General features: G+C 40.5%; 1 protein-coding gene across 3 annotated transcripts in view; it reads right to left on the bottom strand.

Annotated features, from left to right (window-relative positions):
• rgp1 (GP1 homolog, RAB6A GEF complex partner 1) overlaps nucleotides 1-14,446 on the bottom strand; it is a 32,852-nt gene that overhangs the window by 10,033 nt on the left and 8,373 nt on the right. For 2 of the 3 annotated variants that reach the window (XM_063042822.1, XM_063042820.1), the window contains 5 exons: nucleotides 13,674-13,757; nucleotides 7,332-7,481; nucleotides 5,989-6,135; nucleotides 3,908-4,035; nucleotides 1,983-2,160 (listed from right to left, as the gene is read on the bottom strand). In XM_063042822.1, coding sequence (XP_062898892.1) covers nucleotides 1,983-2,160; nucleotides 3,908-4,035; nucleotides 5,989-6,135; nucleotides 7,332-7,481; nucleotides 13,674-13,757 — 687 coding nt within the window. The remainder of the gene's footprint in view (nucleotides 1-1,982; nucleotides 2,161-3,907; nucleotides 4,036-5,988; nucleotides 6,136-7,331; nucleotides 7,482-13,673; nucleotides 13,758-14,446) is intronic. The other variant, XM_063042823.1, reaches the window with a different exon arrangement.

A 14,446-nucleotide genomic window follows, 5' to 3' on the forward strand; every position in this document is an offset into this window, starting at 1 on the left:
CCACCACTAAGCACATCTTTCCCTCCCCTCCCTTTCTGCTTTCCGCAGGGATCACTCCCTACGCAACTCCCTTGTTCATTCGTCCCCCCCATCCCTTCCCACCGATCTCCCTCCCAGCACTTATCCTTGTAAGTGGAACAAATGCTACACATGCCCTTACACTTCCTCCCTCACCACCATTCAGGGCCCCAGACAGTCCTTCCAGGTGAGGTAACACTTCACCTGTGAGTCGGCTGGGGTGATATACTGCGTCCGGTGCTCCCGATGTGGCCTTCTATATATTGGCGAGACCTAACGCAGGCTGGGAGACCATTTCGCTGAACACCTATGCTGTGTCCGCCAGAGAAAGCAGGATCTCCCAGTGGTCACACATTTTAATTCCACGTGCCATTCCCATTCTGCTGTGTCAATCCATGGCCTCCTCTACTGTCAAGATGAAGCCACACTCAGGTTGGAGAAAACAACACCTTACATTCCATCTGGGTAGCCTCCAACCTGATGGCATGAACATTGATTTCTCTAACTTCTGTTAATGCCCCTCCTCACCTTCTTACCCCTCCATTATTTATTTATTATCCCCCCCCCTTTTTCCTCTTTTTTTTTTCTCTCTGTCCCTCTCACAATCACTCCTTGCCTGCTCTCCATCTTCCTCTGGGCTCCCCTCCCCCTTTCTCCCTAGGCCTCCCGTCCCATGATCCTCTCCCTTCTCCAGCTCTGTACCCCTTTTGCCAATCAACTTTCCAGCTCTTGGCTCCATCCGTCCCCCTCCTGTCTTCTCCTATCATTTTCGATCTCCCACTCCCTCTCCCACATTCAAATGTCTTACTACCTCTTCTTTCAGTTAGTCCTGACGAAGGGTCTCGGCCCAAAATTTCGACTGTACTTCTTCCTAATAGATGCTGCCTGGCCTGTTGCATTCCAGCAGCATTTTGTGTGTGTTGCTTGAACTTCCAGCATCTGCAGATTTTCTCGTGTTTGCGCTACTAGCAAGCTCATCTCATTATTAAAAATAAAATCTTATAACAGTAAGCACTTGATAACAAAAGTATCATTTGTTATCAAGAACAAAGGGCATGACAAGGCACAGAAGGCATCATGGTCATCTACTGCAACTAAGGAAACCCCAATTTGTGATACCTGTTTGGACCACTTCTGAGGTCAAGAGAGTGGAAGTGCCCCAGTACAATGGCTCATCCATTTAAAACTCTCCCACACAGGTTCCTGTCATCGTCAGATATGACTGACAACCACCACCAAGTCATTACATTTGCTACATCATGAGCAGTAAATGACCGAGTGATTATTGATTAAATTACATTAGACTAATTAATACAACAGTGAAATACTGTTGATGTTGGAAATACTCCTCAGGTCAATTTATCTAGTCTGATAGTTTGACAAACTATTTCTTTAGCAAATCCCAGGTAAGGAAGTAAAATATTGAAATATTGCGCACTAGTCTGGTCTCTCAACACATTTAAGGGTTACGGAAGCATGGCGAATGCTCAAGACATTGATTCTTGGGATGGTGGAAATATAGGATGAGAAAGCTAATTGAAATATTGTCTTTTATTTTATAAACATTAAAAATGGTGTAAATTTTTTATGAAACTTGCCAGCATCAATGCAGAAATGATATTTCTCATGGCAGAAGTATCTAGACCCAGAGATCATAGTATCAAAGAAAGTGGCAAGCTATCAAAGATGGGTGTGAAATTTCTTCAACCATAGCATAATGAATCTTTGGAATTCCTTGCCTTTAAGGCCTGTGGAAACAGTATATTCCAGAAAAGTACATAGATATTTAAAATATGAAAGTATAGGGTTAGTGAAGCAAAGATTAACCATGGTCTTAACAAATGGCAGAGTAGGTCTGATTTTTCAGTGGACAATAACAGGTTTATCCAAATACGCAAGATATGTTGATGCATATTGTCATATATAAAGTCATTTATACAAATGATAATTAATAAAACACTTACCTACAGTGGTCATAAAGCTGGGTGTAGCACTAAGTGGAACTGGTAAACTGAAATGAGTTTTAGCAGTATGCAAACATGATTCCTGATGCCGAGCATGTGTACTCAGTGAAACAGGTTGCCCTGGTTTTCTTTGATAATCCTCTTGTACATGCTCTTCAGTCTGCAAAGATACTGAGAACTGGAAATAAGGAGAGTCAAGGATTTGAATTAATGAGTAAAACTTAGACAAAAGGTGAGTTTCATCTTTGTTAGTGGTAGCATTCTATATTGGGAAAAAAACAGCAAGATCTAGTTACCAAACAAAGTTATTAAAATTTCATAGTCAGCTGTGCACTTGTGGAAATTAAACCATGAGGTCTCATCTATTATTCAGTTGGAAACAATTAAAATTTTATGTTGCGTATTTAAAGAATGGATTCTATAACAACAGAACAAAAATAGCCAGTTAAAGTATCCCAAGACAAATATTGAGAAATAATGCTTTCTTAAATTCTCCATGACTTCAGCAAAATCTTCCAGTCAAGATGGCGCTGAGCTGAGGTATCTGTCAAAGTTGTGGCTCAGACAGGGTTGTTATTCAGGTTCATAGGGATGACTTTTGGGATAGAGAGGAGAGTTAGAGGTTTGGTTAGGGTTCGGGGATGGGGGTTTAGAGGAGTTAGAGTTTAGACCGCTACTCCATCCTCCGCATTCAAAGACCAGCCACCTGGATGTGCAACAAAGGACATTTATAGACAGATGTAGAACCAGCAAGCACTGTGAATGAAGACCAGCAAGGACAAGGACTGGTGCCTTCCAGGTCAACAGGTCCCATAATCAGAAGTCTGTGCAGGCAGTAGGCCAGCGAGTCAGGAGCTCGAAGCTGGAATTCAGGGTCCCATTATCGGCAAGTCCTGTGTCAATATCGAAGATCAAAGTCCCATGGTCGAAAACTGAAGTCAGCAAGACCAGATGTTGGTACTCAATGGCCGAAGCCCTGGGCTTGCAAATCCACCAGGAAAGAAAAAATGCCCAATGCCTGCGAGTCCATGAGTCCATAAGTCCACTGGAGGCTAAAGGCCTGGAGGGAGCCTGTCTTGGTGTTGGACAACTGTCTGTGTGTGTGAATGGTTATTGCTTTTGCTATGGCTGTTGCTATTGTCGTTGTGTTATTCTGCTGTACATTATGGGCATGCTACATTAACGCCAGACTGCGTGGCAACACTTGCAGCTGCCCCAGCACATCCTTAGATTGTGTTAGTTGTTAATGCAACCAACACATTTTCACTGCATGTTTTGATGTACATGTGATAAATAAATCTGAAAATGAAAATATCTAACAGTGCCACAAAGGTTATTAATGCATTTTGATCAACTGCAGCACAATCATAGGAGATATCAATTACACTGATTGAATGCCATGGTTGGTGCAGTCTTTCATTGTTTCTGAAATGGTTATTATTCTATTATGGAATTATTGAGTATACCCACAAGTCAATTAATCTCATGGTTGTATATGTTGGCATACATGTACTTTGATAATAAATTTACTTTGAACTTTACATACTCTGAACCAGCAATAACTGTTTATCTGAAGAGACAGAAGTGAAGACTGAATTAAGGAAACTGCAAAAACAGCACTGACTGTCTGCAAATGTCGGGTCCAAAAGCTTGCTGATAAAACAGTTGGTCACGGAGGTAATCACAGTCAATCTCAATCCCACCTTCATCTAACATTGTTGGATACATTTTGAAGGATGGCAGTGATGCAGAACAATTGCAGCAAATTATTTTCTCTTCATCTTTATACAATGGGTGATAAAATGCAGATACTGTTAACACAATACCTGCACAACAGTTTAAAGATAAAGATAGTCATATTGGTAAAAGCTGTAATAACAGACATTGTCAAATGCAGAGTCAAAATATTTATGACATGTACTGACCTGTAAACATGGAATATTTCCTTCAGAGAAATCAAATGTGCCCAATACATCTTCTCCAATTTTATAGATGGTTTTGAAAATGCAAAATTTTCCAACTTTCCCCCTGACATTAGTAATGTTATACAAATCTGCACAAAATATATTATTTCACTTTCAGTCAAACATAATTTATAAGCAAAAGCACAATGTTACTGCTGTAATTTTTTTAGATTTATTTTAAAACGTTAATTAGGAGACGAGGGTCATATCAGATGAGATCAGAGCACATGACCACACACCAAAATTGTCATTTACATTAGTGCATGGGGACTGCAGGACATGTATGATGGTGTTGTATTCTGTATAATGTTCATTTCAGTATAATCTCTGACTAAGATCAGACTTAAGACATACTTCAAAATTTCCTTTCAAACAGTACCTTACACCATTGCTAGGATGCATGTAGAATTAAATTTCATGAGGTAGGTGTATTCTTTAGGTCTCTGTCAGTACTGATCACCCCATCACCCCCATTTTGAGGTCCTCAGGCCCTCCATTTATTGGCTACAGCTCCACCTGAATATTACAATTCCAAGCAAATTCATCTCCAAACTCCAGATCTAGAGATCAACACCTCCGTTGAAACTGGATCCCTGACTTCCTGACCAACAGATTGCAATCAATAATGAGAGGCAGTAATACCTTTACCATGACCATCTTCAAGACCAGTGCCTCACAGGACTGCCTCCTCAACCACCTACTCTACTCCTATAAGTTTCCTCGATGCACTGTGCTCCAATTTCATTCACAAGTTTGCAGATGATATCATCACAGTGGACCATATCTCGAATAACGAGTCAGAGTGAAGGAAAGAGATGAAAGCCTAGTGACATAATGTCATGACAACAACCGTTCCCACAACGTCAGGAAAACAAGAGTTGGTTATTGACTTCAGAAAGGGAGAAGGAGGACGGTGCACATACTCCTGTTTACTCAATAGTGCTGAGGTTAAGAGTGTTGAGAGTTTCAGTGATCATCACCAATAGCCAAGTCAATCACATCGATGTCATGGCCAAGAAAGCTCACCAATGCCTCTACTTCCTTAGGGGCTAAAGAAATCTGGCACATCCCTGTCGATTTATACCAATTTTTATCAATGCACCATATAAAGTATTCAATCTGGATGGATAACAGCTTGGCATAACTGTTCTCCACTTGCAGAAACTGCAGAGAGTAGTGGACACAGCTCAGTACAGAGAAACCTACCTCCCTTCCAAGGACTCTGTCTATACTTCTTACAGCCTCAGTAAAGCAGCCAGCATATCAAAGACTCCTCACACATGGACAGTCTGTTTTCTTCTCCCTCCCAGTGGACAGAAAAGTATGAAAGCACATACCACCAGGCTCATGGAGATTTGTATCTCACTGTTATAAGACTATTGAATGGTACCCTAGTATAAAGTGGGGTAATGCCCTCACAATCTACTCATTATGACCTGGCACCTTGTTATCTACCAGCAGTGCATTTTCTCTGTGACTGTAACACTTCCCTTTGAATTCTGTTATTGTTTTACCTTGCAATGAATTGATCTGTTGAAATAGTGTACAAGATGTTTTCTACTTTATCAAAATATCTATTCTCCTCGGTCTGATCTGCTGAATGTCCAACATCAATCCCAACATTTTAAATATCCTTCCTCAGGAACACAAATTCCTCCCAACCCTGATGCAGGATGGGCCTATTCTACTGCATATTTTGCCTCAAGGTTTGTGCAGCTTGAATATTGAAGGATGAGATTTTTAAATAAATCCAATTTATTTTCTAAAATAATCTTCCCAATAGTTTCTTCAAGTCAGATTCAGTAACAATAAGCAATTAACTTCGATGGTACTATTTGCATTACTAAACCATCCCAAAAAAATGGAAAATTCAATAAAAAATATTTGTTAATTTCTTTCATATTTTAGTGAAACTATCCTGCCCCCCCATCATAAATACACCATTTTAAAAAAATAGATAAATGTTCTACTTTTGATGGATGCAAAGGTATCTAGACTAGAAGTCCTATGCTGCCTGCTGCTGGCTTAAAATTAATACTCACGAAGACTACGGCGAGATGTGCTGGTCATCAACATTTCAGTTGCAAGATCCACTAATCTAGTGTCTTTTTTAGTACTTTCATCTTCATCCAAAAATGGATTTGTAGGTGCCATAGCCTCATCTGGAGGAAACTGATAATTTTCCAATCCTGATGTGAATAAAAATGGAATAATCACTAAAAAGCCTTGCAACCAATAAATGAAATCTAGTCATTTACACACATAACTAAAAGGCAAATATTCACCATCCTACAGAAAATGGTCAATAAGAGAATTACACAATCCTCAATGGCATTTATAAATTAAACTTGGAGACAGTATGTAAAATGGAGATGCTGACATCTGATTTTTGCTGTAAATAAAACTGGAAATTCATCCAACCATTTCCAAAGAAAAAATACAATTATTACAAAATAAGGTATCAAAATCTACAATATGGGAAGCATGATTAGTTTGCAGATGACACAAAGATCACTATTGTTGTTAATCAGGAAGATAGTCATAGATCAAGTTGGGCAGAGCCAAGGCGGATGGTATTTAATCCTGATAAAGGAAAAAGACTAATTAGTATAGGGGACATGCATAATAAATGGTCCTAACTTCAAGAGTATCAAGGAACATACAGACTTCAGTGTACAAGTCCGAGGAAACCTGAATAAATCAGCAAAAATAGATGGGCAGCCTTCATTAATTAGGGCAAAAATGTAAAAGAATGGAGGTTATTGTACAATTTTATAAAATATTGGTTAGATCACATCTGGAAGATTCTATGCAGATCTATTGTCACACCATAAAAAGAACATGATTAGACTAGAAAGAATGCAGAGGAAATTCAGCATACTGTTGCCAGAGATGGGGCACATCATTTATAAGAGATGGAACTGAACAGGCTGCATTGTTTTGCTTGGAACAGGAGTTTGAGGAGACCAGACAGAGATGTACAAAGTTATAAGGGGCATAGATAGGGTATGGCACAGTTGTCCGAAAAGCTAGTTTCTATTCTGTGTGACTCTAGAAGCTTGCAAAGGACCTGTATAACGTAACCAAAAGATACACTATCTGTAACAATAGGAATATGATCCTGCCATACTTATTCTTGAATTCAAAGTTATTTAAGAATAAAATTCCTAAACATCAGAACGACTTTGACTTTTGAAAGCCTCAACTCGCCAATCGTCACTTCCATCAAAGAGAAATTACGAATTAAAAAGGAAAGAATGCGAACAATTGCCTTGGAATTATCTCTGGTCGAGAAGCAACAAATTATTGCTGATTGAGAAATTAGCCATGCCATTAGTACAATTAGAATTAATTCAAATCAGATAAATCTCTGTCATCAACTCACCATAAACGACAAATACCCGAAAAGGAACCCGAAGAAGTTTGATTGGAGAATTTACTCTTTGGCAACCAACTGTCAATTTATAAGCATATTTCACCGACTGGCCTCGGAAGGATGGAGGACCATCAAGAGGTACAGTTTCACAGTAGGAATCTGAAAATTTACAGCAAAACCACATTGGATACCTCTAGATAAATGTCCATGACTAGACGATTCAAGATTGTTTAACGTTATCTCTTGTACACAAGTATTAAAGAGAACAAAATAATTTTTACTCTGGATCCAATGCAGCACGAAAACAAAATGAACACAATAATAATACACAATAAATGTAATTACTAAAAATAGCTTATATACATAGATTGACTGTATGTCCATAAAGCGACGCTACACTGTACATGAAGTAACTGATGGGAAATAATAAAGTAGTGGTGGAGGTGTTGATCAACCTTACTGCTTGGGGATGCTATATAGCCTCCTCCCTGATGGGAGTGGGAAAAGCAGTCCATGAGCAGGGTGTGTGTGATCCTTCATGATATTACTGGCCCTTTCCAGCACCTTTTTGTATATCTGTCCTTGACGGCGAGAAGGCGAGTACCAGTGATGCGTTGGGCAGTTTTGACTACCTGTTGTAAAACCTTCCTGTCCGTCGCAGTACAGTTTTCATACCAATCAGTGATGTAGCTTGATAGGATGCTCTCTATTTACTGCAAGTCTGTAGAATGACGCGAGTATAGATGCATGAAGCCCAGCTCTCTTCAGCATCCTCAGAAAGTAGAGATGTTGGTGAGTTTTCTTGACTAAGTAGGATGTAGTCTGGGACCATGAGAGGTTGTGTGATGTGCGTTTCCAAGAGTTTGAAACTGCTTGCCGCCAACGTAAAAGGGGGTGTGAGTTCTTTTGAAGTTGATAAGCATCTCCTTTGTCTTGTTGACTTATGGAACAGGTTATTTGAATTTTAATAAAAAGCAACAAAACAAATGGTCATCTATCTACAAAGACACAGAAACGAAAAGCTGAAGACACATACAATAAGCTGGAAAAAAAATCAGCAGGTCGAACAACATGTTTGAGATGGGGGAGCGGAAGGCAAAAAAATTTAATGTGAGGTTTTGACTCAAAACATCAACATTTCTTCCCCTCCCCCCCCCCACAGATGTTGTTTGATACATTAAGTTCCTCCAGCAGATTTTATCGTCTGTAATGTAACAAATGTAGAAAGCCGCACAGTAGTATATTTTGCCCAGTACATCATGGGCACATTCCCAACCCCACCCTCACAACTAGCGGTATCTACATGAGGCACTGCCTCAAGAAGGCAATATCATCTAAGATCCTTGCCATCCAAGCCATGGTATCTTTCTACAGATACCATCAGACTGTAGGTACAGAAGCTTTTAATCTCACGCTACCAGGTTCAAGAGCATCTACTTCCCTTCAACCATTTAGTTTTTGAAGCAACCTAGTCACTACAGTTTTAAAATACCATGACCACTGTGATCAATTTACACCAAAATGACCTTTTTTTGGTTTTGTGTTTTTCCTGTTAAAAAAGGTGCATAATTTGGTATATTTATGTTTTTCTTGTGAATGCTGCTGATTTGATGCTGTGTGCCTGTGATTGCACTTATGCATACATGTACTTGTGCACATGACGATAAACTCAACCTTGATCTATATACTGTACAATTGGTTGTGACTGCAGAAGTAGATAATGGGGACTCTTTCTTACACTTCAGTTATTTTAGCATACATTTTGTGGTCAAACATTCCTCTATGTTCATTATGCCTTCATGAGTCCAAAGAATTCAATAAGCTTTTTTTTATTGTGATTTGTAGCACCATACACTCCATGGAGACATCTACAAAGAAACACATAAACAGAACAAGCAAAAGTATGTCTTCTCAGACTGAAGAATTGTTGAGACATATGTAGCTACAAACTAGACATTAACACATTATTTTGTCCAGTGTTACATAACTGAAAATTGACTTTACCTGGAGTGAAATGCAGTAAAGTTCAACCAGGCTCTTTCACCCTTGTCCATTTGACACCTGTTTTCTTGCAACTGACCTTTGGAAAAACTGCAACAGAAATAGACTAAACTGTCCTGCCAAGTACCTACTGTTGGACATTCCGAGAACAACTAGGTTTCAATAATCCAGCTTTGTTCCAATAGCAATCCTCTTCCCAAATCCTGTCTGAATTGCAGAGCAGTTTAGCATTTTTTAAAATTTCATTCAATACTGCTGTGTTGGAGATTACCAGAAAAATTCCTAGAGAATGAAGAAGTTTATTTCTTTTAATTCATTTTCCAGAATCAGTGTGTCATTGGCAAGGCCAACATTTGCTGCCGAGTGGGTGATAGTGGAACTTCCTCCTTCCTTAAACAGCTGAAATCTTTCTGGTGAACACTCTCTTAGAGTGGATTTTTGAAGGGAGTTCCAGGATTTAGACGCTGGGTGGTAACAAGCACAAACAAGGACAACAAAGAGGTGATCAAGGGAGGCTGCGGGAGTGAACTGAGCTGTGTTTATACACTCAGAGGATCAGATTGAATACACCACGGTTGTCACAAAGGTTAAAAAAACAGTTGTAGGTGGGTGTGTCCCCACAAAATCACTGAGTCTTCCCTAACCAAAAGCCCCAGATGAACCATGAGATCCGCCATTTTTTGAGGGCCATATCAGTCACATTCAGATCTGGGAATCTTGTTAAATTCAAGAGGTCCACATCAATCTCTGGAACGCCATCTCACGTGTAAGGCAGCAATTCCAGAAGGATGCTCAACAGCTATGGCAGGGCTTGAATGCTAGCTATCACCTACAAAGTGAAACCAAAAGACACAGGTGACAACAAGGCTTCGCTCACAGGTGAGCTCAGTAATTTTTATATTCGCTTTGTCCATCAAAACATGGAGGCACCTTCACAAACACCCATAGCCTCCAATGACCATGTGATTTCAGTCTCTGAGGCTGACGTGAGAGAAGTGTGAACCCATGGAAGGCGTTCAGCCTAGACAGGGTATCTAGCTGAGTACTAACACCTGTACTGATCAACTGGCTGGAGTGTTCGTCGATACCCGTAACCTCTCACTCTGGCAGTCTGAGGTACCCAGCTGCTTCCAGTAGGCTTTACTTATACCAGTGCCCAAGAAGAACATGGTAACCTGCCTCAATGACTATCGTCCATTAGTACCCACATTCACTGTAATGAAGTTCTTTGAATGGTTGGTGATGACACATATCAGCTCCTGTCTGAGAAGCAACTTGGATCTACTCTAATTTACCTACTGTCACAACAGGTCAACAGCAAATGCCATTTCATTAGCTCTTCACTCAGCCCTGGAACATCTGGACAGTGAAGATGATACATCAGGATGTTCATCAACAACTACAGCTTAGCATTCAATATATTATTATCTACTCAAAACTAATCAATAATCTTCGTCTGAGGCCTTAATACCTGCTTGTGCATCTGGTTCCTCCATTTCCTCACTTGCAGACCCCAGTCAGTTCAGATTGGCAATAAAATCTCCACAATCTCCCTCCGCACAGGTGCACCACAAGACTGTGTGCTTAGACCCCTGCTCTACTCACTTTATACCTAAGACTTTGAGGCTAAGCACAGATCCAATGCCGTATTTAAGTTTGCTGACAACACCACTGTTGGCCAAATCAAGGGTGGTGACAAATCAGCATATAGGAGGGAGATTGAAAATCTGGCTGAGTGCTGCCACAACAACCACCTCTCACTCAATGTCAGCAAGACATTGGAGATGATCCAGGAGGAGGAAACGTGAGGACCATGAGCCAGTCCTCAATGGGGAATCAGAGGTGGAGAGGGTCAGAAACTTTAAATTCCTTGGTGTTATCATTACAGAGGATCTGTCCTGGGTTGAGCATACAAGTGCCATTATGAAGAAAGCATACCAACACATCTACTTTCTTAGAAGTTTGCAAAGATTCAGCATATTATCTAAAACTCTGACAAACTTCTATAAATGTGTGGTAGGGAGTACCTGGCTGCATCACAGCCTTGTATGGAAACACCGTTGCCTTTGTACGGAAAAGCATATAAAAAGTAGTGGTTATGGTCCAGTCCATCACAGGTAAAGACCTATCCACTGAGCAGACCTACAAAGACTGCCGTCACAGGAAAGCAGCATCCATCACCAAGGAGCCTAACCATCCCGGCCATGCTCTCTTCTCGCTGCTGCCATCAGTAAGAAGGTACAGTAGTCTCAGGACCTGCACCACCAGGTCCAGGAATGGTTATTACCCCTCAACCATCAGGCTCTTGAAACAGACAGAAATGATAAATTCACTCAATTTCACTCCCTCCATCACTGTGGTTAAGAAGGCGTAAGGTGTATTGGCTTTCATCAATCGTAGAATTGAATTTAGGAGCTGAGAGGTAATGTTGCAGCTATATAGGACACTGGTCAGACCCCACTTGGAGTACCGTGCTCAGTTCTGGTCACCTCACTACAGGAAGGACGTGGAAGCCATAGAAAGGGTGCAGAGGAGATTTACGAAGATGTTGCCTGGATTGGGGAGCATGCCTCATGAGAATAGGTTGAGTGAACTCGGCCTTTTCTCCTTGGAGCCATGGAGGATGAGAGGTGACCTGATAGAGATATATAAGATGATGAGAGGCACTGATCGTGTGGATAGTCAGAGGCTTTTTCCCAGGGCTGAAATGGTTGCCACAAGAGGACACAGGTTTAAGGTGCTGGGGAGTAGGTACAGAGGAAATGTCAGGGGTAAATTTTTTTACTCAGAGAGTGATGAGTGCGTGGAATGGGCTGTCGTCAACGGTGGTGGAGGCAGATATGATAGGGTCTTTTAAGAGTCTTTTGGATAGGTACATGGAGCTTAGAAAAATAGAGGACTATAGGTAAGCCTAGTAATTTCTAAGGTAGGGACATGTTTGGCACAACTTTGTGCTGTAGGTTTTCTATGCTTTTGTATGTTTCTATGTAACTGTTCCCACAACCTATGGACTCACTTTTAAGGACTTTTCATCTCATGTTTTTGATATTTATTGCTCATTTACTTATTTCCTTATCCTTTTTGTATTTGCAGTTTGTTGTTTCTTTTTGCAGTGGGTGGTGGCCTTCCATTGATTCTGTTGTGTTTCTTGTACTTACTGTGATTGTCTGCAAGGAACTGAAACTTGGGGTTGTATATGGTGACATATTTGTACTTCGATAATAGATTCACTTTGAACTTTGAAAGTGGAAGATTTACTGTATTAATAGAGCACGCTTAATTGACCACATGGCCTACTCATAAAAAATAGATTCAGCTGGCTGACAGCTGAGAATTAGGAAAATTTTTACCTGAGCAATATAGACTACAAGGCAATGTTACAGCACTTGTTTGAACAAGATGGAGAAAAAACTAGAGAAAACAGTGAGCAGACCATTTTAAATTTTGTTCACATGATAACGATAGTACTTAGTAGAGCTACTAGGACTTGATGTTTCAATCCATATGGTAAGTTGGCACTCTCGATGTTGGCAGTGGGCTTGGAGTGATGACAAGGAGGGAAGGTAGGTACATCATCGGGGTCATCAGGTGGGCACCCTCCTTCTTTGACGTTTCGTTGATAAGCCCACGACGTCTCCAGAGGGCTCAACGGTGCTACCTGGCATCCCAGATACACCCCCCTCAGTTCCATACCCTCCTGTCTTCATCTTGCAACCCAGTTGTTGTCTTTCCTTTTAATCCAAATCCAATTGCTGCTTTTTTCTGCTGCATTTGACAAGGACTTGATTGCTTGTTGGAGGGAGTGACCCCTCACCCCCATCTTCTTCAATAGACTGGTCATGGATGTAGCAATGAATCCCCTGCAACCCACTTCTACAGGGAAAATCTTGGTCTTCTAGCCATTCTGGGCAGCTTCAGTTGCCAGTTCAGAGGACTTGGTCTTTTTCCTCTCACAAGCTTCTTTGACACCATCTTCCCATGGTACTGTCAATTCCACAACGTATGCCAGCTTGGCTGTTGTGGACCACAGGAGGATTAACCTATCAGTACAATTCCTGCAGTATGCTCTTTTGAAAGGAAACAGGGATAAATTGCATCAGAAGAATTTTTTTTAAATTATTCTCCAGCACAGAACCAGCAGAGACAAGGTATTTGATAACGTTCTATGGTTGTCAAATTTTCCAATCCCCCTCCACATTACCAGTCTATATACTAAAATTAGCAGACATCAAAAAAGCAGCTCAAGTACCACTTACCAAAAAACTCAAGCCCAGCACATACTGAATACTATGTATAACTGTTATTAAGCTGTGAAAAAGTTTTTATCTACATCAAAATACATTGACTTACATGACTTTGATTCACCAGGATCAAGGCACAGGTCACAGAACAGTATCTTGGGATTAGTGGCTAAAATACATTTTCCTCTTTCACCTGGAAATAAATGAGTACTTCAAATGTTTCTACAATATGTTTAATTTTAGATCAAAGACTAATACTGAAAACAGTTAATAAATATCATACAAATTTAGTCAGACAATGTATTCAAAGGCTTGAGAAGAAAGGGAGCTTGGAGATGAGGCAAGTATCCACAAGGATAATGGCATCAACAGACAGTCTCTTTTGAGGTGATTTAAAGGAGACTCAGGAAAGATCGGATATACACATGGAGATGGAAATACATGCAATTAATCAGTTAGCAAGATGGCCAAAAACGGAAAAAGAACCATGAGTAATTTACAGGGAGCAGGAGAGACAGACACCAAGAAGCAAGTCTTATGAGCAAGATATGAGAAAAATAGTTCATGTGAAAGGAAGATGGGAGATGGAGAGTGAACCACGGCACAGGTATAGCCTGCTAAACAAGATGAAGGGCTGCCACAGAGGCACTTGTACAGGCAGCTTCAATCTTTTTGACCAAGTCCAGGAAATCCTCGCGGTAGTTGGAAAAAAAGGCAGAAGTTGTTCAAGAAAACAAATGAAGACACTAGTGTGGGGTGTGGTGGGGATGCAGAAAGAACACTGCTTTTTGGGATGGCCCCAAAATTATAGCAGATTGGGATCCATTTTGCTATAGGCTGATGAATCAATCATTGAACCAACTGTATAGTATAAATACAATG

Source organism: Mobula hypostoma, chromosome 3 (genome assembly GCF_963921235.1).
Source record: "Mobula hypostoma chromosome 3, sMobHyp1.1, whole genome shotgun sequence".
In the NCBI taxonomy this organism is placed as follows: Eukaryota; Metazoa; Chordata; class Chondrichthyes; order Myliobatiformes; family Myliobatidae; genus Mobula; species Mobula hypostoma.